Raw genomic sequence first — 22,094 nt, forward strand, 5'->3', positions numbered from 1 at the left:
AAACCAAACCGAAACGAAACGAAACGAAAGACGGCCTGTCTATGTCTGTGTGGCATTATTTTAACATTTTATGCTGGCACAACGAAAATCTGACAGTTGACTAGAGCAGAAAATATGCTCACTGGGATGTATACGCTATAATGTGGAATGAAAGGGAGGAAAATTGCTGCCGGAAACGAGGACGCAAAAGTGTTAAGCGAGGCCCCAGAAGCATGAGGAATTCCTTTTGTGCCCGGGCGTTGATATTCAATCAGCGGCACTCATATATTCATCATCACCATCAGCTAACCCCACGGCCTCCGCACACACACACATATATACCTATATCCCTATATCCCTGCTGGGACCCACCTAGGCCATCATAATTGACAAACCAGCTCACGTAGTGAATCAGTGATGAATGTTTTTATGCTTATTGTTGAGTTCACTGAGCGAAATGAGTTGTTTGTCTGTCCGCCAGTCAGCCCGTCGGTGTGCTCACGTATGTGTCAATGTGTGGGCATTAGCCCGGCCTACAAGGTGGGCGGTGCAGGTGGTGGGCGTGGCTGGAGGGTAGGAACAGCACGTGTGGCCCTTACACGGGGACAAAGAGGGAGGCCAACTCACAGACAGATATTGATATAATCTTAATCTGACCTGCATTCCAAAAAAGCTTTAAAAACTATCATATCTGGAAAGTTTTTTTTAATTAAAGAGGAGATATAAGTCTAAAAAGGTACTCATATGTGCTTAAATTTAATTGTAAAACACATTATGAGACTTAAAGAGAATATTCAAAAACATTTCAATTAAGTAGTATTTAAAATGAAAGTTATATTTAGGTACCATTTAATAGTCATTTAAGCTTTTCTAATGCATATGCAATACCAATTTCAATGGCAACCATTTTCTCTCTTAAATTACTTAACCACATACGAAACCAAATATAACTAATTTATATAATTTTTTTTTTCAGACTCAAGGGCTTCAAAGTAACCAAGGAAATAAAAACCGCAAAGCGACTGCCAGGGTTGCCACCACAAACATTGCATTTTGCATTTTGCCAAACAGCAATTGAAATTATAAACATACATAGATGAATGACAGTCATCGACGCTGCTGTTCGAGTTTCGCTTAGTTCCAGGGGGGTCATAATAAATTAGGTTGATTGCTGTGGGGATTCGCACATACACATATGCAATAGGTACACCCCTTGATTCCTGGCTGGTGATTTTTCCTTTTTTTGCCCGGGGAAATTGTTTGTTTTGCCGCCACTCGAATTTCTCAAAAAGCGAATCAACTCTTTGGGTGTTTGATTACCAGTCTGAGTCGCCTGCCCGTCATCCATTACTCGGTTGGAGGGCAAGTGAGAACGTCATCAACGACGTCGAGCCTGGAGGATATATACCGAAGGAGCTGGGAAAACGGGGCAGGACACCAAAGGCGAGCAACAATTGCAATAATTAGCGAATGATTTAAAACCGCCAGTAATCATCATTACTGTTGTCGTCGACGTTGTCGTCTTCTCATCCCGTTTTCTACACTGGAAAATAACGACATTCCGAATAAAATTTTTCAAAGCTAACATACCTTTCAAAATTATTTGTAATTATAAATTTATGGGTTAATTTTAAAATTGAATAGAAGATGACCTTTGTTGAATCTTTATAAAGAGGATGTAATTAAATTATTATTAAAAGTAAACATGAATGTTTTAGAAATAAAATTTAAAATTTTGATAAAGTATTATTTTTAAACATGCATCTGTTGAACTTACCAAAATTTGAAATTACTTTTTTTCTTGTGCACCATAATTAACAAAGGCAAGAACAGGACAGACCATACCGAACCGAATGAACCGTTGACGACCACAGGCATTTCATTTAAGCTCGTGAAATTTTCAAGTGAAATTTTCGTTTGCGGCTCGCGCTAATGACGATAAATTGCGTCGCCATTGCACGGGCCACTATAAATAAGTTTCGCTCGGCTTGGCCCAACTTTTGACCCCGATTTAGGCCAGGAAAGGTAGAGGTGCAGCCCATCAACGAACGGCTTAAAAATGCTGCGCAATGAGTTCCGCAACAGAATGCAATTTCGATTTATCAAAATTAAGCCGGAAGGGGTAACTCGTGACCGAAGGAATTCCTGAAATCTGTGCATCTAGGAAAGAATGGACTCTGCATAACCTAAAGTCGATGTTATTTTGAAAATGTTTTTCCGTTTTCAAAATATATGTAAGGGCATGCGGGTAAAGTAAAAAGTATAAAAGTGTGAACAGTTGAGTGGAAATTGTGCAGTTAACAAAAGTTAAGAGCATCGATAATATATTTCATATTGGAAAACCAAAAGCCCGATAGAAAAAACTTGCTGAGTTCTAACAGCTCGTTGCTTCGAATTCTTTACACAGAAGACGACAAGTAAAATACACAAACACACAGTATAGTATAAATGAATATACTATACAAATTTTGTGAAAATTGTTAGCTTTTGATTTATTTTTTACTGGAGCTTTATGATATACCATTTATTGCAGACTAAATACTTTGAACATAAGATACATACGAGAATTCTACTCTCTAGTTCTATTTTTACGACCCCAGCTGTTCGTACGAGTATCCATGAAATTCGAACAAATGGCAAAGTTAAATTTGAAAATAATAGAAAAACTTTTCGCAGTCACTCTGGAAAGCGGCAACAACAAAAGCAATAACAGCAGTAATAACAACAACGAACAAACAATAACAATAATGCAACTAAAATGAAACTATTTGGAGTGAAATAAATCTGTTAGAATGTGCAAAACTCCACTGCCAGTGCATTGCGGCTTGCATTTTTCGAAACGGGCTCCAAACTGGAGTTGTCTGAAGGAGAAAGTGGAGAGTGGGCGCTCCTCTTGTGGATAAAAGGGGGCGTGGCAAAAGCAACTGGAAGAGGAATCATTTGTATTGCCAAACGTGTTTGTTGCTCAATTTAACTAAAAGTGTTGCCAACTAAAAGAGACTGGCAGATAAAGAAGTAAGAGAAACAAAGTGAAGGGACGAAGGACAACGTCATATATAGAATGTTCAGGCAATCATTTTTGGGAAGGTACTTTTTTTAGACTTCTTATAATATACGTTTCTACACTAATTCAATCGATATTTTCTCTTATCTAAATGTTTAACAAGCTTAAAATAAAAATATTTTAGGTAATTGTTTAAGGTAACTTAGCAATATTTGCTTATCCAATAAAATCTTTTCGCATACTCAAAAGTTTATTAAACTTAAAATAAAAACACTTTCTGTTAATACCAAAAGTGTAATACCACTTAGCCCAAATTACCCTGGCTGGCAAAAACCTTGCAGGTAATACAAAAAAAAAAAACCAAAAGACAAGACCAACTTTTGTTGGTCATTGAACTGATTGCCATTTTAGCCGTTGCTGTATCGTGGCATAAATATCACAAAATGAATTTATTTATAGGTGCATAAAGACAACCCGACTGTGCACACTGCACACATGTGTGGATATTTATTGCAGGCATTGTTTGCCCATATTCCTGTGTTGTCTATTTATTTGCCGCCTTCCGTTTTGCCATTGTGTTTATTTGCGACTTTCTTTTTCTGGTCGATTCAGTTTTGTTTTGGTGATTTGAAATCGATGCATAAATAATGGTTTATGCCAGCGGCTTTGGGTTTCCCTTGATTCCATATTTTAGTACAGGCCTGTACAGCGCGTTTCCGAAACTTTGGATATGATATGAAAAGTAATAATATTTATTAAAATTACAAAGTGTTACAAAAGAAACGGAAAAAAATTTATTTGTTCTCTCAAAACATTAAACAAATTAATTGCTTAATAACCGCCCATTAAGTATCAACCGACTTATAAACTTTTGCAACGCACTGTTCTGCTGACTGTATAGCCGGAAAATTAAAGAAATGTGTCAAACTTTTTCAATTGCACAATATACGGGCATAAATTTTATGCAATAAATAGCAACCCAGAATAAGCCAGCAAAAATCGCAGTAAAATGAAAAAGTTGCTGCTGAAAAGGACTAAAACAAGAGATTGCCAAATCAACAATCAGGTGGAAAGGGCGCGAAAGATCATGAAAAGTTTTAGCCGCCTTCGTGACGTTTGCCAATTGCTGAATTCTCGATTCCAATGACAATCGCCCCAGGACGAAACAACAACAAGGAGAGTAATAGCGGCAAAAACAAGGTGATGGCACGCCCACTTAGCCAGCTGGCGGTTCAACGCCCCCAAAAAGGACAAGGGAGCGAACGGGTTTCGTCGTTTACGTGACTTGTTTCATAAACAAACAGAAGGCGCAGAAAATTGGCCCAAAATTGCCAGCGAATCCTTGCCAGAGAATTTTGTAGGGGAGGCGGCCCAGGTGTATGGGCTGGCAGCTCCTTTTGCTCACATGTCCCGCTGACATTGAGCAGCGTGAAAGTTTCGCTCCTCCATTGACAATTTGGCACTTTTGCATATGAGTTGGTAATTGTTTCCGCCAAGCATTGCTGCAACTGCAGCTGGGACTGCACAGCGTGTCTCCTTGCCACTTTAATCATTCAAAAGTCGTGGGCAGCTGCGTTGTACTTGGCCCGGGACATCAGGCATCAAAACTCGGACAGTTCTAAATGAGACATCGCAAGGACACGAAACTTTTCTCATTACAGGACCCATACATACATCCAACTCCTTATGAGTTCCCCTTTCTTATCCAAAAAATGTCTGAAACTAAAATAATCAAGGAGCGAAAAAACGCAAAGTTGTCGCCACTTTGCTTAACAGACAATGACAAAAAGGTGCAGGCAAAAAAAGTTTTAATTCTATGTTGAAAATAATCCATAAAGTCTGAAACCAAAATTATCTAAATGGGAATAATATTTCGGAATATACTATAAGATCTTAATTTCATTGAATCGTATTTTATTCGTTGAACTCTTCTGAATCTAAGGTCTCTTTTATTTCCAGTGGAATTTGAAAGTGAAGGCGGGTCCTGCAGCCAAGCAACCCATAGACAGGTGAATCAAGTTTTGTGCTGCTATCCGGGGATGAAAATTCTGCGTGCGGCAAAACTTTTCATGCATATTCAACATCATTAGAAAGTCAGGACAAAGTAGCTGAAGGCAGCAAGGCAAGAGCCTTCGTGGAAGGTAAAACAAACCCGTTTGGGGCGCTAAAATGTAGGCTATAAATTATGTCATAGGTATAGTCGACCTTTCTCAACGGAGCTTCCTTTCTCTCAGTCTGTCGTAAGTGGGCTTGAAAGGAGTGCATTTAGAAAGTTCTGAAAAGCGTCTTAATTGCAACGCTGTTAGCGGATTGCTAGAGAATATAATTTGTTGTGCAGACTTAAAGTGAGTCAAAAGTTGCACATTTCTAAAAGATTTATTTAACATTAACACTATAATAAATAACATTTTTGTATTTTGTTATTTATTCATGCTTAATTGTTCCTATAAAAAAAATTAAGTTATTAAGAGTAAACAACGTTTTAATGAGTATACATTTAGGTGTAAATCGAATACGAATTACATTTTCTAGTCCTTGTCTACATGACCAGACAGCATGCCTTTGCCGCTTTGGAGGAGCGACGGTTTTGAAACCTATTGCGTTTATCCGCATCAATTGCGGCCTCTAATTCAGCCTCCAATTGTGGCGGAATATCATCCACAACTTCGCGGATCTCCATTGCCAGGCTGATTCCTGTGCAGCCTGCTTTGGGATCATAGGACTCGGCTCCGATGTTCATGGCCTGATGCTCGTCGAACTCCAGTTCCACGACCTCTTCCTCATCAGGATCCAGACTATAATCGAAACGAGGATGGGGATGGACCGGCGGATCCTGGACGCTAGCCTCGCGCCAGATGGAATCGTAGCGGGGTCCGTAAGACAGGTCCTCCGACGAAGCCGTGCTCCAACGAGTGTAGGGCGATACTAATATATTTACAAAGTATATACTACAATTTTCTCCAAGTGGATTTCGACAATTACTTACACTGATCGAAGAGTTTTTGGGCCACTTGGCTGGCCTTGAAATCGGGTACAAACACAGGCGCGTTGGGATTGAGGCGGCGGTCAAGTGTGCGACTCCCAGCGGTCATTTGCGCCAGCGAACAGGGGGGCGTGGCACCGAGAGTGGGCGGTGGGGCGCTCGGTAACGATTGGGCGCCACCCACCTCCCGTGCAAATTCACTGGTCGATGCGTTGATGTGCTCCTCTGACATTGTCTCCAGTACTTGAATTGTTTCTTGACTTCACTTTCGATCTACGACTGGCCAACTTTTGGGACAGCTTTTTTAAACTCAAATCTCGATCTGACAACGATCTCAGTACACTCTTAAATCGAATGTGGTTCTCAGTGGGTTTTGATAGGGGTTAGTTAACACCTTTGGCGGCGACTGTATTTTAATGTACAATTGTACAATTAGGCTTCTTTTGTGTTTACCCTTTAAAGTGTTCGTGTATCGAGTGTTTAAAAATTGTTACTCATTATACGTGTTAGCAGTGTTTAATTTTCTTGAATTTTATGAATTAGATTGAAGCGCTAAGGAAAGTCTACTGAGACTGAAGCAGCAATGCAAAATAATAAATTATTATCTGTCTTAGACAAACTATAGTAAACTATCTTAACTTTAATTTTAAAATACAATTTCCTTACAACTTCTTGGTCGAATTTAATTATTAGGTTATATATTTACTCTTCTTATTGAGTCTTATCCAGTAAGCCTCTTAATTTCGTATGCATGCATTTAATTTGATTTCGGAAATCCTGTTCAACTTTCATCTACCACTTTTGCTCTGTTGGATGAGACTTAAATCAAATTTGACAAAATTTTAATTAAATAACAGAGCTTACAATTATTTTAATAACACGTATAAATAAATTAGAATACATTTCACACAAAGTGAGGTAAAATTCCCTAAACTCATCCGGGTATTCATTCTTATCGCTGTGTGTGTGGCAAATTTAATTTTCGTGAAAACCGCAAATTGACAAATATTTTCGTTTGCCCAACAAGAAGAAGGCAAAAGCTCCAGCGCTCCCGTGAAATCTGGCTGGTGTATTTTAATTGATTTGCGCTGAAATTTATTGATTTCATTTTGTCAACAGTTGTTGCCAGATGAACCGCAAAGAACCCAATAAAACCTCAAACCCATTCACCCATCTGCCCAACTTGAGCTCATTATGGCGGCCCCTTGAAGCCCCAATATTTGCATTTATTTTGTGCGTGTGCTAATTTGCATGTGCGAGTGTGTTAAAACATAAATTAGTTGACTCTGTGGACACACCCACACGATTCAATTATATAAAGCGAAGGGGGTTATAGAAAGCTTTTCCCACCGACTTGCTGGGAATCGAGAATTTATTGCCAATTCATTGCATTCGTGCTGCAGCTTCGACCGATTTTCGCTAACCAAACTAATAGCGGTTTCAACTGTTTTTAGTTAATTGCGCAAATTACTTGCGCTAATTTATTAGCCTGCCTTCAATGACCATTTTGTGGATTCGATTTTTTCAAATGCAGTTTATTATTACGTTTGGCTCTTTTATTAAATCGAATAAAATCGGGGTTACAAATTACGGACTTATTTTTTACTTTTAACACACAAATTGTTACTGTAAATATTTTATTAACTAGTTTCTAAATTGAATTGTCTATTATTGTTTTTGTCAATTGTTTTGATTTCAAGTCATTAATTGATGCGGTTAAAGGCCCTTAAAAGAGACATCATTTTGATGATCTCTTTAACTCATAAATTCCTAGAAGCTAGAAGATGGGAAAAGAGGAGCAGTTTATTTAGTTACTCAATCAGAGACACAAACAGCACTTGAGTTGTTGGCCAGTTTCAGTTCCAGTTGGCAGACGGCGTGCGAAGGGCAAAGTAAATAAATGAAACGAAGGCTTCGCACTTTGGTTAGGTTGCTTCTCCTTAGTGTTGCCAGTTTTCCTTCAAGGTTTTTCAAGCTTATCAATTTTTATATAATACTATAATATAATAAAATATATAAAATATCCTTTTGAAAGAGCTTATCAACTACTTATTAAGCTTCAAATTGATTTTTACAAAGATCTATTAAATATTCTATTTTTTTGCATTGCATTGGTTTTTAGCTAAGTACCATCCTTTTAAGTGATAAAATTCAAAACAAGAATCCATGTAAGCTAGTGCTCTAATAGAGTTAAAATTAATCTTCGAAAAAAGGTCAAATTTAAAAGGAAAATAGCCAGAGTGACAGCTCCAGTCGCCCTCGAGTCAGTCAGTCAGTCACCCACTTGGTCAGTCACTTGGGCTGCACATTCAAGTGTCACTGATTTGAGGATAAGCACTTCACAGGCAACTTGATAGCCCCCGCATTCCCGGTCCCTTCTATATAAAGCTGGATTGGATCGGTAGTACCGTGTGCCGACGGGTTGGTTGGTTGGTTGCCTGGCCAGTCAGCCGTGGTTGGGAAATATCACAGCAGTACGCTCTCTCATTCGAGGGCCACTCGTGCAAAGCGAACTAATTTGAATATATAAAATCAGCAGCTCTGCCGGGGAAGCCCCACAGTGGCAGATATACATTTGAAAGGACAGAAGACAGTCAGAAGAGGGCAGAGGCCAAAGGGCAGTTCCAGTTCCCAACTGAGTGACTGAATGAACGAATGACTGGCCAGGGGAAATTGATGAAAACAAAGGCCGTCATTACGGTCTGACGTCTTTTGTGCCGCCTTAATTGATATGCCTTAAATCGTTGACAAACTCGATTTAATTCGTCTAAAAGGGTTTCCATTTGATTCCTCGGTTAAGTTAATAAAATTCTTTGTGAACTAGTCTTTTAAAAAGATGTTGGAACGGAACGTTGTTGCATTTTGAAAAAATAATGAATAAAATAAGTGTAGGATATGATCATAAATATTTTTTTCTAAATTTATTGCAGATTTTAACATCCATTTCAGCTTGAGGTTAAATTCTTTTATTTACCGTTTGCTTTTACCACTTTTAGCCTTTTCCTCTAGGTGGTTCTTTTGGTCCTTTACGTCCGCTCTTAACCATTCCCCATCGCCTTTCCCCACTTTCCCTCGCCAGCCTAAACAAACACACATAGACAAGGTGTCCAAATTACTGCCGGTTGTTGGTGTAGTCTTGCCGCATGTTTGTTGCTGTTGCAACAGGGTTGTTGGCGTCACTGCTTGGTGTCAGTGTTGCCACCTTGTTGGCAAAAGCAACTGCGAAAGCAAGAAAAACACAGGTTCAAAAATATGGAACTAGCGAACACCGAAACTTGAACGGCCTTTGCAAGAAAATAAGTCCTTTTGAAATTCGACATGCAAAACTTATATGGTAGTAAATATAGTAATAAGCATATATGAAATTTGTTGTGAATTTGTAAAGAACAGTATATTAGTAAAAGTTATGCTAGTTTAATAATTTAAAATTATTGACAGCTCGCACCTAGAGCCATGATTATTATTTTTTTTTGAGTCTACATTTTCAAATTTTTTTAAAAATAATATGATAAGAATTGAGAGACGTACCTTTTTTAGGGTATAGAACGAGAAAGCAGCGACTCAAACAGTTGCAAATGTTGCATTTGCATGCATGGCCAGTCGGCAGCAAATTTCACCTGCCCCTCGCACCTCCTTAGCCCGCCTGGCCCCATCCATCGTTTGGCCAGTTCAGGTGAACGTTGTCGCTGCTATTTAGACAAGTGACATATGCGCCAGGCACAGGTGAAGAGAGCTGGAGAAAGGGGAGCAAAGGGGAGCAAATGGGAGAAAGGGGAGAAGGCGAGCGGGAGAGACAGCTCATGCAACATGCAAAATGGTGTGTCAGAAAGGAAAGCCGACACGGTTTCTGTTTGCTCCGAGCACCCAACCTTCCCCATCTCACCTGGCCATCCACTTACGCCCACTCAGATCACCAGAACCAGGTGGATGGGATAAGGATGGTGTCCGTCTTCATGAAAAAAAGTGCTAAGCCGCCGATGATCGAGTCCTTACGTTCCAGAGTCTATCATATCTGACAAACTTTAAAATACAATATTTCACACAATGAGGACTCCTCCTGAAAGTTCAAGTAAATTCCTTATTGCCTATAAGGGCAATTAATTCAATAGTTTTTGTTTAATAAATCATTTTAAAAACCTTTATTTGACACCTATGCTATCGCAGACTAAAGAGGAAACTTTGGCAGCATGCAAATTGCAGGAAGCGACGGGCAGCGAACAAACAGGGCGACAAACAAACAAAAAAGCAGAACTAAACAACAAACTCGTGTGTGAATCTTTAGTTTCGCTTCGGTTCTATGCTTTTTTTCTCGCAGCTGTTGGCCCTTGTTTTGACACAGTTCAGGGGAGCAGTCAGCGTTATATTTGAGTTTTTCCTTTTACTATTTTGCACTCTGCTCTGTTGTTGGCTTCCGCTTTTAGTTGCAATTAAACAAGCCAGTGCACCGCACCGACCGAAAGGCAGGAATGCAGAAAGTCCAACGCCAGCAAAGGACATTGCTCATCAGAGCAATGTCCAATTTGCATGCATCGCTCTCTGGTTCCTTCAGTTTGTATGCGGGGATATCCCTACGAGTGCCTGGTTGTAACTCACAATCAGTGGCACGAAGTGTTGGCCAAAGTGGGCCTGAGTTGGTTAAAATTGAATATAAATATGGCCTAAGCTTTAAACTATTTAACATCAAGTCGTTTGAAATTGCATCATAAAAAACTTTGCTAAAAATTAGTAATATCATAAATTATCAGAAAACATATTTATATATATTTATTTTTCAATAATTGGATATTTAATTCGCCAATTATACATAACACTCTGCACCTCGCATAAAATGAATAAATTATTAAATTAAACAGCATTTATAGTAAAATTTTTGTTGTTAGTAGCTATTATGATTTTTAATTGCAAACCTTATTTTATACAGCTTTAAGAGTTTATAAATAAAATGAAATGATAGTTGGTAAATGCTTTCGATAGTTCTAAATATCACCAATAATTAATTTCTGCATGTTTTAACTGCGTTTATTAATTGTATTTGCTTTGTTGTGATTTAATGATTTTCATCTGTCGACTGCTCCCATCGTTGGATGATTATCAATTACTTCGTTAGGTTGCCATCCAACCGATGTTAAAACTCAATCATAACTTGACGTGTGTCGATTAGCACCAGGTTCAGCGGGTTGAATTTTTGCAGGCAGTCCTCGAAATCTCCAAAAAGGAAAAAACGGATAGCCGTAAATATTTGCCTATAAGCATTTTTTAAGCGTTTTATGTTTGCACAGCGGTTGCCATGACGAAATATATGCAAAAATATATATATGTTAGGTAAAAAGTTAAGGCGAAGTCCCCGCTTTTTGTATTCTTTGGTGCGACAAAAATTAAATTAAACATTTTTTATGCCTTCGATCCGCTGGGGTGTCCTGTGGCGTTTCGGGCAAATAAATTTCTGTATCGCATGACATATGCATCAAGGTGGCGGCGTGGCTTTGGGTTTGGGCTTGGGACGCAGGCTGACGCAGCTGTCAATAAGTGCGTCGAGTTGACGTTAAAAATCAGGCATTAAAATATGTTGTTAAAAATGCAGATCCCCTATAAAAAAAAGCGGGCTTGCTCGTCCCCTTTATTAATGCATTTCATAAGCCACAGCTGCCAGTGATGCGGTGCCACTTGCATGTGGCAAGTGAATTTAATGCTATACAAAGCAAACTTTGTATCGATTTCGGGCACCGATATTGTATGAGCCATGTACCTTAACCCCTTTACATCTACCAAACTCCTTGCTGCCAAAAAGTTTCGGTTTGAATTTAATTTTGTTGCAAAGTTGGGGATGAGCTAAAGGATAAAGAGGGGAAGTTGGAGGGGATAGGATGGGGTCTTCAAATGTGTGCTTGCATAAGTGCATATTTAGAACCGAGGGTTGACTCATCCGATTAAAGCGAACAACAATTAGTATACCAAAATGTATTTGCTTATCAGTCTATTGTATTAATTTGAATTGAAGCTTTGCTTAGTACAAATGTACAAAATATAATGATTTATTAAATTTGCAAAACCAAAATTGAAAACTAAATAGAAGCCAATAATTTTTGGACTATTATCGAAAATACTCTAACTTCTGAAACTACCTTCTGTTTTGATCTCCGTATACGAAGAGGGCAACTTAAATTTGGGTTCGAATTGGGCTATGCCAAATCTGTAGAAAGGAGGGGGGCAAAAGTTTTTAAATAGTTACACAAACTGCAAAACGCTTTTCATTTTGCTTTCGAACCGGCGAAAACAGATTTACGGAGCATTCGGACCAAGCATTTTGGCCATTGCTGCCATTGCACTTGGATTTCGATTTGGCTGCACAAAAGTACACAGAAGTTTTATGAAAGAAAATAAAATGAAAATCCGGATGCAATCCCTCAAAGCTTCGTAAACTTAGAAAATCTTTAGTTTTTGGCTTTAAGCTTGCGGCAACAATTAAATGGGAATAAGCCGAAAAGAAAATAAGATTTCCGCCTTGAAATCCTTTAAGAAAACAGTTTCTGGGAACAATGAACAGCAGGGGAAATCAATTAGCGACTGGGTGGGGTATTTTTCCACTCTGAAATGGCCACAGTCGAGGTCCACTCATTAGGACACATATACTTCGATTAGAACGAGCCATCTGAATTAATAAAATAATAATTAAATGTGTCAAAGTTTCCCAAGAGTAATTAATTATAATTATAGAGACAAAACTTGACCAAATCACATATACATAAAAACACACCTGACAGGGTAGATAATTTATTTTCAACTAAAGTACAGGGAGCCCTATTTTAACGGATACCTATAATGAAATAATAATAAATACGTTAAAGTTTGAAGGCAGTTTACTCATTTGTTTCATTTATTATGTTTACTAAGAGTTTTCTAAGTTTTCAGCCTGTTAAAAAAATAATGAGCTTGTGTGACCAAGCACCTGTGAAAAACATCTTGATCAAAATTTAAATATTCTTACAGAACTATATTCTAAATCTTATATCTCCAATCAAAACATATGTTATAGTATGTATTTTTCTTTATTTTCCTATTTGGTAATACTAATTTTCATTTTATCTCACAAACTTTGCTTCGTGTGCTGAACACTTTCTCACATTTCTTTATGGGTCACCCACCCATCCATCAGTTAATAAAAATGTGACAAAATGGATGGTTGTTGAGGGTAAGAAATGGGAAAATGTGGAAAGGTTGATCCCTCAGAGCAGATTGAAAAATAATAAATCATAGGAAACGATTTCAGGACAGCACTGGTGGCAAACCAAAACTTAAAGTCAGGACATAAAGTGCACCTGTACGGGTGTCTGTGTCTCCTCTGAACAGCAGCTGACAACAATTTGCTACGTGCCTCGTGCTCTCGTCCTGTAAACTATTATCCTCGCCCAAAAATTTATAACAAAAGTGAAGCCAAGGGGAAAACGATGGAAAGGACTTGCCGGGGAGTGTGGAGCTCATGTGTGTGCCAAATGAGTTTAATCACCTTGCTGAAAGTTAAAGGAAACTAAGAGAAAAAGGAACTAGCAGTGTGTGCTCAATAAAAAAACTGATGCTGTTCAGAGTAGTATAAGTTTAAAACAAAACAATAAAGTAATGTAACGTTTAATACCAAAATATTTTAGTAGTGAAGTTTAAGTTTTACTGGACCAGCAAAATGTTGTTTTGCTGTTCTGCTAGTTTAATGTGTAATGTTTAACTCAAACTTTAAAATTATGAATTGTTATTCATGCAACATGTAATTTATTTTAATTTATTACATTAAGAAATCCAAAAAAACTCTAATCGAATATCTCATTTATCTGCCTTCACTGTACTCGCATCCTTTTAGGAGCATTTCCTTCAAGAGATAGTTGACATAGTTTTTGAAGGCGTTGTAATTGAAGTGTTGCTTAAACAAAAGCTAAAACTTAAATTGCTGCGAAATTGTCTGTGCCAAGATTCTTTCCCCTGCTCCTCAGGAAAATGGCAAACGTTAGCCTTTTTTTTGCAGTTTTTTTGCTCTTTAGTTGTTGGTGGTTCTCGAGTTGCTTTAACTCGAAAGGAACATCAGGATGTGGAGACAGGAGTTGGAGGAGCAACATTTATGGCGTCGGCATCGCTGCTTAACTGTTCCGAGGGCCACTTGACTGACGCAATGCTTTGACCAAGAAGCGGGTGACAAGCCAAGCGCCTTTGTGGCTGTCAAGTGGCACCCAACGCCCATCCACCTCCTCCCTCCCACTGTTTTTTTTTTTTTTTTTTTTTTTTGGTGCTACTGCCTTCAACTCCACACATAAGTGCACTTGCACGGGGCCACAGAGACTGCAACAAAGTTGCCTTTGCCACGAATGCGACAGTGGTAACAACTTTCAGCTCAGTTGCACGCTGGAGAACTTTAACCGGTGACCTTGAGTGGCTGTTGAAGGTGGCAGCTGAAGAGCTTATTTGGTAGGGAAATTTCGAGGGTGCCTTGTGTAATGTGAAAGGATTTGCAATCACTAAATGGCTGCCGGATTAGCTTACAGTCAAAAATAAAAAAACATGGGTTTTTCAATATAAGTCCCAAGGTATAAAATATAAAGAGGATTTATTTGGAACCACTATGCAGTGGGCAAGTCTCAGACGACGACATCAACGATGGGCACTTTGTCAAAATGTTGCCCCGTCCCTTTTGCTGTTTGCCAAATTAAATCTAAACCATCGGCCACAAAAGCGCAACGTCTCAGCCAACTTGATTCGAGGAGTGGGTATTTCAGCGGTCTTCAACTACCCATAAGCACAAGTGTGTACAGTTGTGCTCGCAGACAACTATCGATTGCCATGGCCTGAAGCCCAGCTGTAGCCAAGTCAAAGATGTCGGAGGAGGAGAAGGAGGTGGGAGTGGGGGGCGGCAAAAGAAAAAATAAACTTTTACTAATACAATAATAAAAAGTTACTACGTGCAGTGTTGCAGAAGTGAGTGGGGAAAACCAAGCGAAAATAATATAAAAAATTTAAGTAAAAACTTTTCTCCTCCTTCACACTCGCTGAGAAGTTGGCAGAAACTTTTACTTAACGTTAACCTTAAAGGTGGACTAACTGGGGGCGGCGGTGGGCGTGGCGGATTAGTGATGCCGCGACGCTGATTAGATTTATCAGCCAGCGAGCTTTGGGTGTGAGGCAGATAGCTGCAGCAACTTATGCAAAAATCCAGTGCAACAATCAAAATTCAATCAGACAGCGACACCGCAACAGTTGCCACCACTTGTGGCAGCAACAGTTGTCAATTGCCAGTGGCACATGTCGACACCCGCGGCGTATGAGTAATTTTCACTCAACAAAACATTTTTCTCATCTATTTGTGATCTATTTTTCAAAATTTTAATTTCCTATAAAAGTAAATGGTTTTAAAGACTTAAAGGCTTTAAATATTAATTTATCAAAAATGTAAAGAAAAAAGAGTTTGATGTAATTTACAAAACCATTTTTGTTTGCAGTGTATCCCGTTGGAAAGTAACATGACTGCGCAACATCGACAGTAATGAGTGGAAAACAGAAGTGAATGGCAGTGGGTGAAGTTTGTTATTGGATTAAGCCAGAAATTGTCAGAGGAATGGCATTTCTTTAATCGAACTCGAAGAGTAATCCATAAATGAATGGCCCAAATTTCCATCACACACATCTGCAATGCAAAAGGCTGGCAACCAAATGTTGCCCCATTCCCTTCTAAATGTTTGATCTGCTTACCATTTTACAATATCTCACAAATATCACGCGTCCAAATCATAAATGAGCCATAAATAACACATTGCTATCCACAGTCATAAACACATAAAATACGAACAAAGGGTGTGCTGTCAGAGAAGTCAGCCTGGATTTTGGACAAAGATTATGTTAAGAAATTCCCTGTTGAAAGCCAAGAACATACGAATTGCCACAAGCATGTATTTATATTCACAATATTGTCATATTAAAATGTATATACAATAATAACATTTTTTTTAAGTTAGCTATGCGAGTAGCTTTTTTAATCGTACATAAGATTTAAATAAATGCATAAATATTTGTCAATTTATGTTTTTTAGAAAACTCTGTTTCCGACATACCCTAAAATGATTTGAGGCAAGGGATATGCACATATCGTTACTTATGACCAGGACCCATACATTTATAGATGACGAAGCTGGCGAGAACGTGCTTGAAACGTTGTTTCTGCATATGTTTTCCCTTGATTTTCTACTTCAGGCATTTTCCTGTCGCCCGAACCACCCAGAGTTTCCCAAGCAAGTTTTGCTTTTGTTGTTTTCTGGCACTGGCAGTTGCTTGTTGATAAAATTTAATCATATTACACATATTTCGCTCTTTACGGTCTGTTACCCCAATATGGCCCTGGGTTTTTTTGGGCTGATGGTTCATGCATGCTGAAAGTATTTACTCTTGTTTACAGTTGTGCACCGCCGGCGAAAATGGCCAAAAATATCCAATTTGAAAATTAATGCCTTAAGGATATTATTCATAAAACTCGTGCGAGCTTTTCAGGATGGAGAGGAAGGAGTACATATGCTGAAAGAGCAAAACTGCTGTTCTAATTTTTGTTCCTTCTCCATAGCCCTTTTTCATTGTTTCATATAGTTAGACTTTTAGCTCTGCGATTTTTCCGCCACCGCGGTTGTAATTGTCTTGCGGCATTCTGTTCGTTGAAGTTCTGCCAACGAATAAGCCGCAAGTGTTTATATTGCGCTAAAAATTATAAGAAACAAACCATTTAAGGGGGCTTCTCATGTAAAATTTTAAAAAATCGAAATTTTTTTTTTTATAAATCGATAGAATAACGTCTTGAGAGTATATTCCCGAAGTTTTATAACTCAACTCTCAATATTATGGAAAATATCAGTGATTGAACGAGCGCGCTCAAGTTCAAGACCCACACTAACTCAAAACTTTAAATCGTTTTTTCTCAAAACTATGTTTTAAAAAACGCGGTACACGATTACGGAAAAACTACTGAACCGATTTTTGATTTCTAAAAAGTGTTTTGCAGATTATACATTGAACGAGTGCGTGAATATCTGAAATTGTGAAAAAAGTTATTTTATACACTTTTCAGCCCAATTCAGCAAAAAAAAAAGACGAAAAAATTGCCCTTTTTTTCAAGACGTGATTTCAATATTTTAAAATCGAATTTTTTGAAGTGGCTGACATTCACGCACTCGGTTGAACCTTGCTGCATACAAAAAAATTTTTTTGTTTTTTTCAGATGAAAACTTTTTGCTCCACACTGTACCGCAATAAGTCCCTCAGCCGCGTCGAGCCACACGCGACCTTGAATAAGTCCGCCATTTTGTTTATTAGAATTTTCAAAAAATGTTTTTCTCATTCTTTAAACATGTCTTTAAATATGTGCAAAAATTATTCGTGTAAGTTTTCATTTTCCAAGTGAAAAAAATTCCCAAAAAACCACTACTTTTTGGAATGTTACATGAGAAGCCCCCTTAACCAAGCAAAATTGTGTAAAATATGTAAATAAGAAAATAACGTTTTTCTTGCTTGATTGTTTTTATTTATTTGGTTACTATAGCTTAGTTGAAAGTTATATTGACTAGACTAAACATAAAAATGTTAAACGTCACAGAAGCTAACAAAAATTCATCGCAAATGTCAAGGCTAAATTTTCTGCTTGTCTCAATGTTTGAATAATCGAAACATTTAGTGAGTGGGATCCAAAAGAGAGAAGGAAAGAACGATTCAGTGGGTGTCAATAAGCAGAGAGGCATAAAATGTTGTCGGAAATTATTGCGGAAATTACACTAAAACGGATGAAAAGCCAACTCATTGGACGGCTTTAGGGGAAAAAGTTAAATCTCAGCTTAAGCTGGAAAGAATCTTAGGTAATGCCAAAATATTCAAAGCACTCATCGATTTCACGAACGTTATTGTTTTCAGATAATCACAATGTGTAATGTAACAATTGTTTAAGTGACGTCACTAAACTTAAACACCCGTAAAATCAACCACCTGCCAGCTTTTCTTTGGGGACCCTCGCTTATGCCAGGCGATCGGTTTAGTACCTTTACTTTTTCGTGTCAAGGCGCTAATTTATTTTGGTCGCGTGTACATTTCAGAATTGTTGGGCGTCCAAAAGGCGCTAACAGGTAAGGGACCAGAGCACCAAAGGGCTTAGAAGCTTTTATCCTATCATAATTATGCCAATAGAGGTTTACGGCGTTTTAAAGGATCGATGAAAGTTCCCTTTAACAAACAACAGTACATAAATTTTAACAACAAACCTGGCGCCATTAATATTAAAAGTCACCATCTGCTAACTACACAAATTTTGAATTAATTAAATTCTTCGCCCACATATTTCTCTATAAAAGCATTGAATTGCAATTTATAATTTCGGCGTGTTTTGCGTTCACGTTTTATTTGCTGAATATTTGCAGCCTGTGTACATAATTTGTTATATATTAACTGGGAACAAAGAAAAAAGGGCGAGTATAAGAGGAGCGCAAATAATGAGCAAAATATTTGGAAATTGCGAATTAATTATGCTACACGTGTATTTGTTTAAGTTATCTAATTAGACTCGAACGCAATTCATTTTCGATTGTTTGTCGTCATTTGCATTCGAATATTTATGGTTGAACTTATTTAGTTTAATTTACTACAAATTCCAAGCTGATTTCAGTCAGTTCTGCCGACTATTTTTTAAGTGATTAAATGGATTAACCGGGTATTTGGACAATTAAATAAATTAAAAAGCTAAAATTTAAAATAAAATTCCAAAAAAGTTTATTATTTTCTTAATTCGTTTTAATTTAAATTAAAAAATTGTTATACAATTTGTAAATAGTGATGTTTAGAAAGAAATTAATAAACTTATTGATATAGTAAATCTTTTATATAATCAGTTAAACAGTGGACATCAATTAATTTAAATGGTATAAAATGAATATGATCGGTTAATGGATACTAGAATGTAATTTAAATGCAAAAAGTCGCATAAAATCGTAAAAAAGGTTGTTAAAAAATTATATCATAAAAATATGTATTTTAAAATCAGTCGATCAGGCCCTCGAAAGTTTGAAGATCCACTTTCTAAAGCACTCCAAACTCACCCCGTCTAATTACCATTTGATTAAGTTTAAATTTAAATTTTTACTTTGCAGCTACATAGAAATTGGCCAGACCCATAAATTTAATTAGTTTGAGCCATGCTCAGTGTGGTCTAGAGGTCAGCGGCAGCAGGCTTTTGGCCAAACAGCTGCCAGAGTCACGGCCACGGAGGAAGAGCCACATGTATACACGGACACAGAGCCAAAACTTTGCCAAATTAGTTCAAAGTTCAAACAATTCCAGGCCAAGGAGAAACCGGGTGGCAAGAATAAGCTGGCCGAAAAAATCAAGCAAACACCAAGTCAATTATTAAAAATAATTACTTTAGCCAAAGTTGCCACAACGAAATTTTCGTATTTGTATATTTCTTTATTATGCTTTCTTACTTTCCCCTTCAGGTCTGGAGATGCAACGATATTTTTTTAGAGCTTTCTTGGGGGAAAGACTTCCCGAATAGCTTTTATTTAGTTGAAAAATTCGTTACATGTTTTTTTTTTTAAATTTATTAAGCATGTACATTTGCGATTCTATTCAATCAGTATTTATTAATTGGCGATATTATTGTCAAAATAATTGAATTTATTAAAAATGTAAATTGACTTTCAATGTCTATTTGTTTGCAAAAATCAATGCCTTTTTGTTTGTTGATCTTTTGTTCATTTTATTTAATGACAAACCTAAACTAAACAATCAGAGCCTGCCCAAAACGAGTGGCATTCAAAATAGGAATTACCTTAAAAATACCGACAGCTCCACCATCCCATTGCCACCCACAAAATCCACGCCTACTTTGGCAAAAGGCAGCCAACTTACGCCATTTGTTATTTATAAAAGATTAAACCGCAAAAAAGCCAAAGGGGGAGCGATACAGTGAAAAAAAAAACTGAGACAAACTAGATTTTTAAAAAAATATGCTAATCTTGTTGAGCTTTAGTATGGCTTATGTATCGGTAATCCTTGTTTGGTTTTAATAAAGTTTAAACACCAGATTAAATTTTGTGTTGCGAAGTTTTCAAAATTTTTAAGACTTTTGAAGACTTTTGAATTTTTTTAGGCAAGTGTGTGGAATCGTTTTATCTGTTTCATGTGCTCGCCAACCGCAAAAGGCAATGTCCAAAAAAGAGAAGAAAGAGAAATTATAATAATATTTAACTAAATATGCCTACTGTGGGTGGGAGGCGCCCCAAACTTAATTCCCCCTTCTGTCCATCTGTGTGTGTGTGGCTTTATTTATGGCCGCGTCCCTAATTGAATTGCAGTTTGTTTGAGCCCCAGAGCTGCGAGCTACTTGGACAAAAGCTCTGGCCCGCTGCTCTGGCCACAATTTTTTAATTAACTTTCTGCGCGACCCAAAGGTAATTTCTGGTGTTGTGTGTGTACAAGTTTGTGGACTGAAGCCAAATGATTTATACAAAACAATTATCAGTTTAAATGGAGTATTGAAATTTCTGTACAAAAGTTCCTCCACCTGAAAAGTGCCCTGGCATCGGGGCTTTAATTTTATTATGCCGTCCAAGCTAACGAGATTAAAAAGTTTTGCCAACGCCTGTCACAGCTGCTGGGGAAAATGGGGATTGGGGAAAACAGGGCGGTGGCAACGTGGGAAAATGCGAAAATTCAGGAGGCTAACTCAAAGTGTTTGCGATAGTTGCAGCTGAGAGCTGCAAGCTGCGTTGCATTAGCCGTGAAAGGGTGAAGCGGGAAAACTTGTTGCTGAAATGAAATGGCAACGGCCATTAGCAAAAGTTCCCATAGAGTGAGAGAGGGATGGAGTTGGGCGGTTGGCACTTTCCTCGCCCGCCACAACAATAAATCAAAGCTGAAATATGCAAACATCCCATACAAATCAAATGAAAGCCAAAGCCATGCAAATAAAAGACAAGCTACGAGCGAACTAATAGAAAACCCAGGACCCAATTCGATTGCAACTGCCAAGCCAAAAAACCAAGAGAAACTACGCGCCGCAAAAAAACCAAAAATATCTATGTATATATATGTATGTATATTTGGGAAAGTAAAAACAAGAAGCGGGCCATAAAAACGCCCACGCTTCAATGGTGGGCGTGGTCGGCAGCAATCGGCGTAAAAGGCAGCCAACGACTATTTCGACGGCGGGAATGCGCGGGAAAAAGAAATCAATTTGGTTTGATATCATACTCAAATTAAAGCGAATTGCGATTTTAGACGGATTCATTTTATTGGGGCTTTGATTGGGGATTAAGCTCTGTGCTCTTTGAGGCTTGGGATGAAGCTGTTGATGCTTAAATATCAATATATGCTACACGGATTTAATGGGATGCTAAGCTATCATTCGAGTGTTTACAATTGGCAACAAAAGTAAACAATCGGAAATGTATTGTTATTTTCTAATAATATTTGCGTTATCTTAAATCGAGCACTTCTTCAAAAAATCTGACTCATCCCTTTATGAAAACATTCAATGTTCTTGTTTTCCATTTATGGCCATCATTTATTGATGGTTTTTCCCATCAATTGCAACTAATAGTTATCCTCAAAGCAACATCAATTGCAATCCGAATGAAATGGGGAAAACTGCAGTCAAAATGTTGTGAAAAAATGCGGGGCAGATAAATGTTCACTGCGGTCGACTAAAACATGCAAACGGAATGGGAATATGTGAGAGGAAAGCTAGATTTGGAACATCGTTCTGTTTATTTTATGATTCAATATTAAAGCGAAAGTTTGTAAATATTCAGTGTGTATGTGTTTACACAATATTAAATGCCATAAAATGCAGCAGACGCGCGGAGAGTGAGGGGCACAGACATCGTGGGGCAACAAACATATTTTAGCGACAAAACAATTAAAACTGCATGCTGAGCGAACTGTGAGAGGCATCTGCTTTCAACCCTCTATCCCTCAGCCGGAGGCGAAATAAGGAGTTTCCGCCTGGCGGGGGCGTGGCAACAATGGCATAGTGGTTACACTTGAAAGTAAATAAATAGAAATCCTTTTAAGTTCAAACAGCAACTTTGAAATAGCAAAATGCTGTAATACATCAAACATCTTACA

General features: G+C 37.9%; 1 protein-coding gene across 1 annotated transcript; it reads right to left on the minus strand.

Moving 5' to 3' along the window:
- Nucleotides 1-5,385: 5,385 nt before the first annotated feature.
- LOC108101142 lies at nucleotides 5,386-6,515 on the minus strand. The gene is made up of 2 exons (XM_017205365.2): nucleotides 5,970-6,515; nucleotides 5,386-5,908 (listed from the first exon to the last, which is right to left on the minus strand). The coding sequence occupies exons 1-2, from the start codon at nucleotides 6,196-6,198 to the stop codon at nucleotides 5,523-5,525; spliced, it is 615 nt and encodes a 204-aa protein (XP_017060854.1). The 5' UTR covers nucleotides 6,199-6,515; the 3' UTR covers nucleotides 5,386-5,522.
- Between the last annotated feature and the right edge of the window lie 15,579 nt (nucleotides 6,516-22,094).

Source organism: Drosophila ficusphila, unplaced genomic scaffold, assembly GCF_018152265.1.
Source record: "Drosophila ficusphila isolate 14025-0441.05 unplaced genomic scaffold, ASM1815226v1 contig_797, whole genome shotgun sequence".
In the NCBI taxonomy this organism is placed as follows: domain Eukaryota; kingdom Metazoa; phylum Arthropoda; class Insecta; order Diptera; family Drosophilidae; genus Drosophila; species Drosophila ficusphila.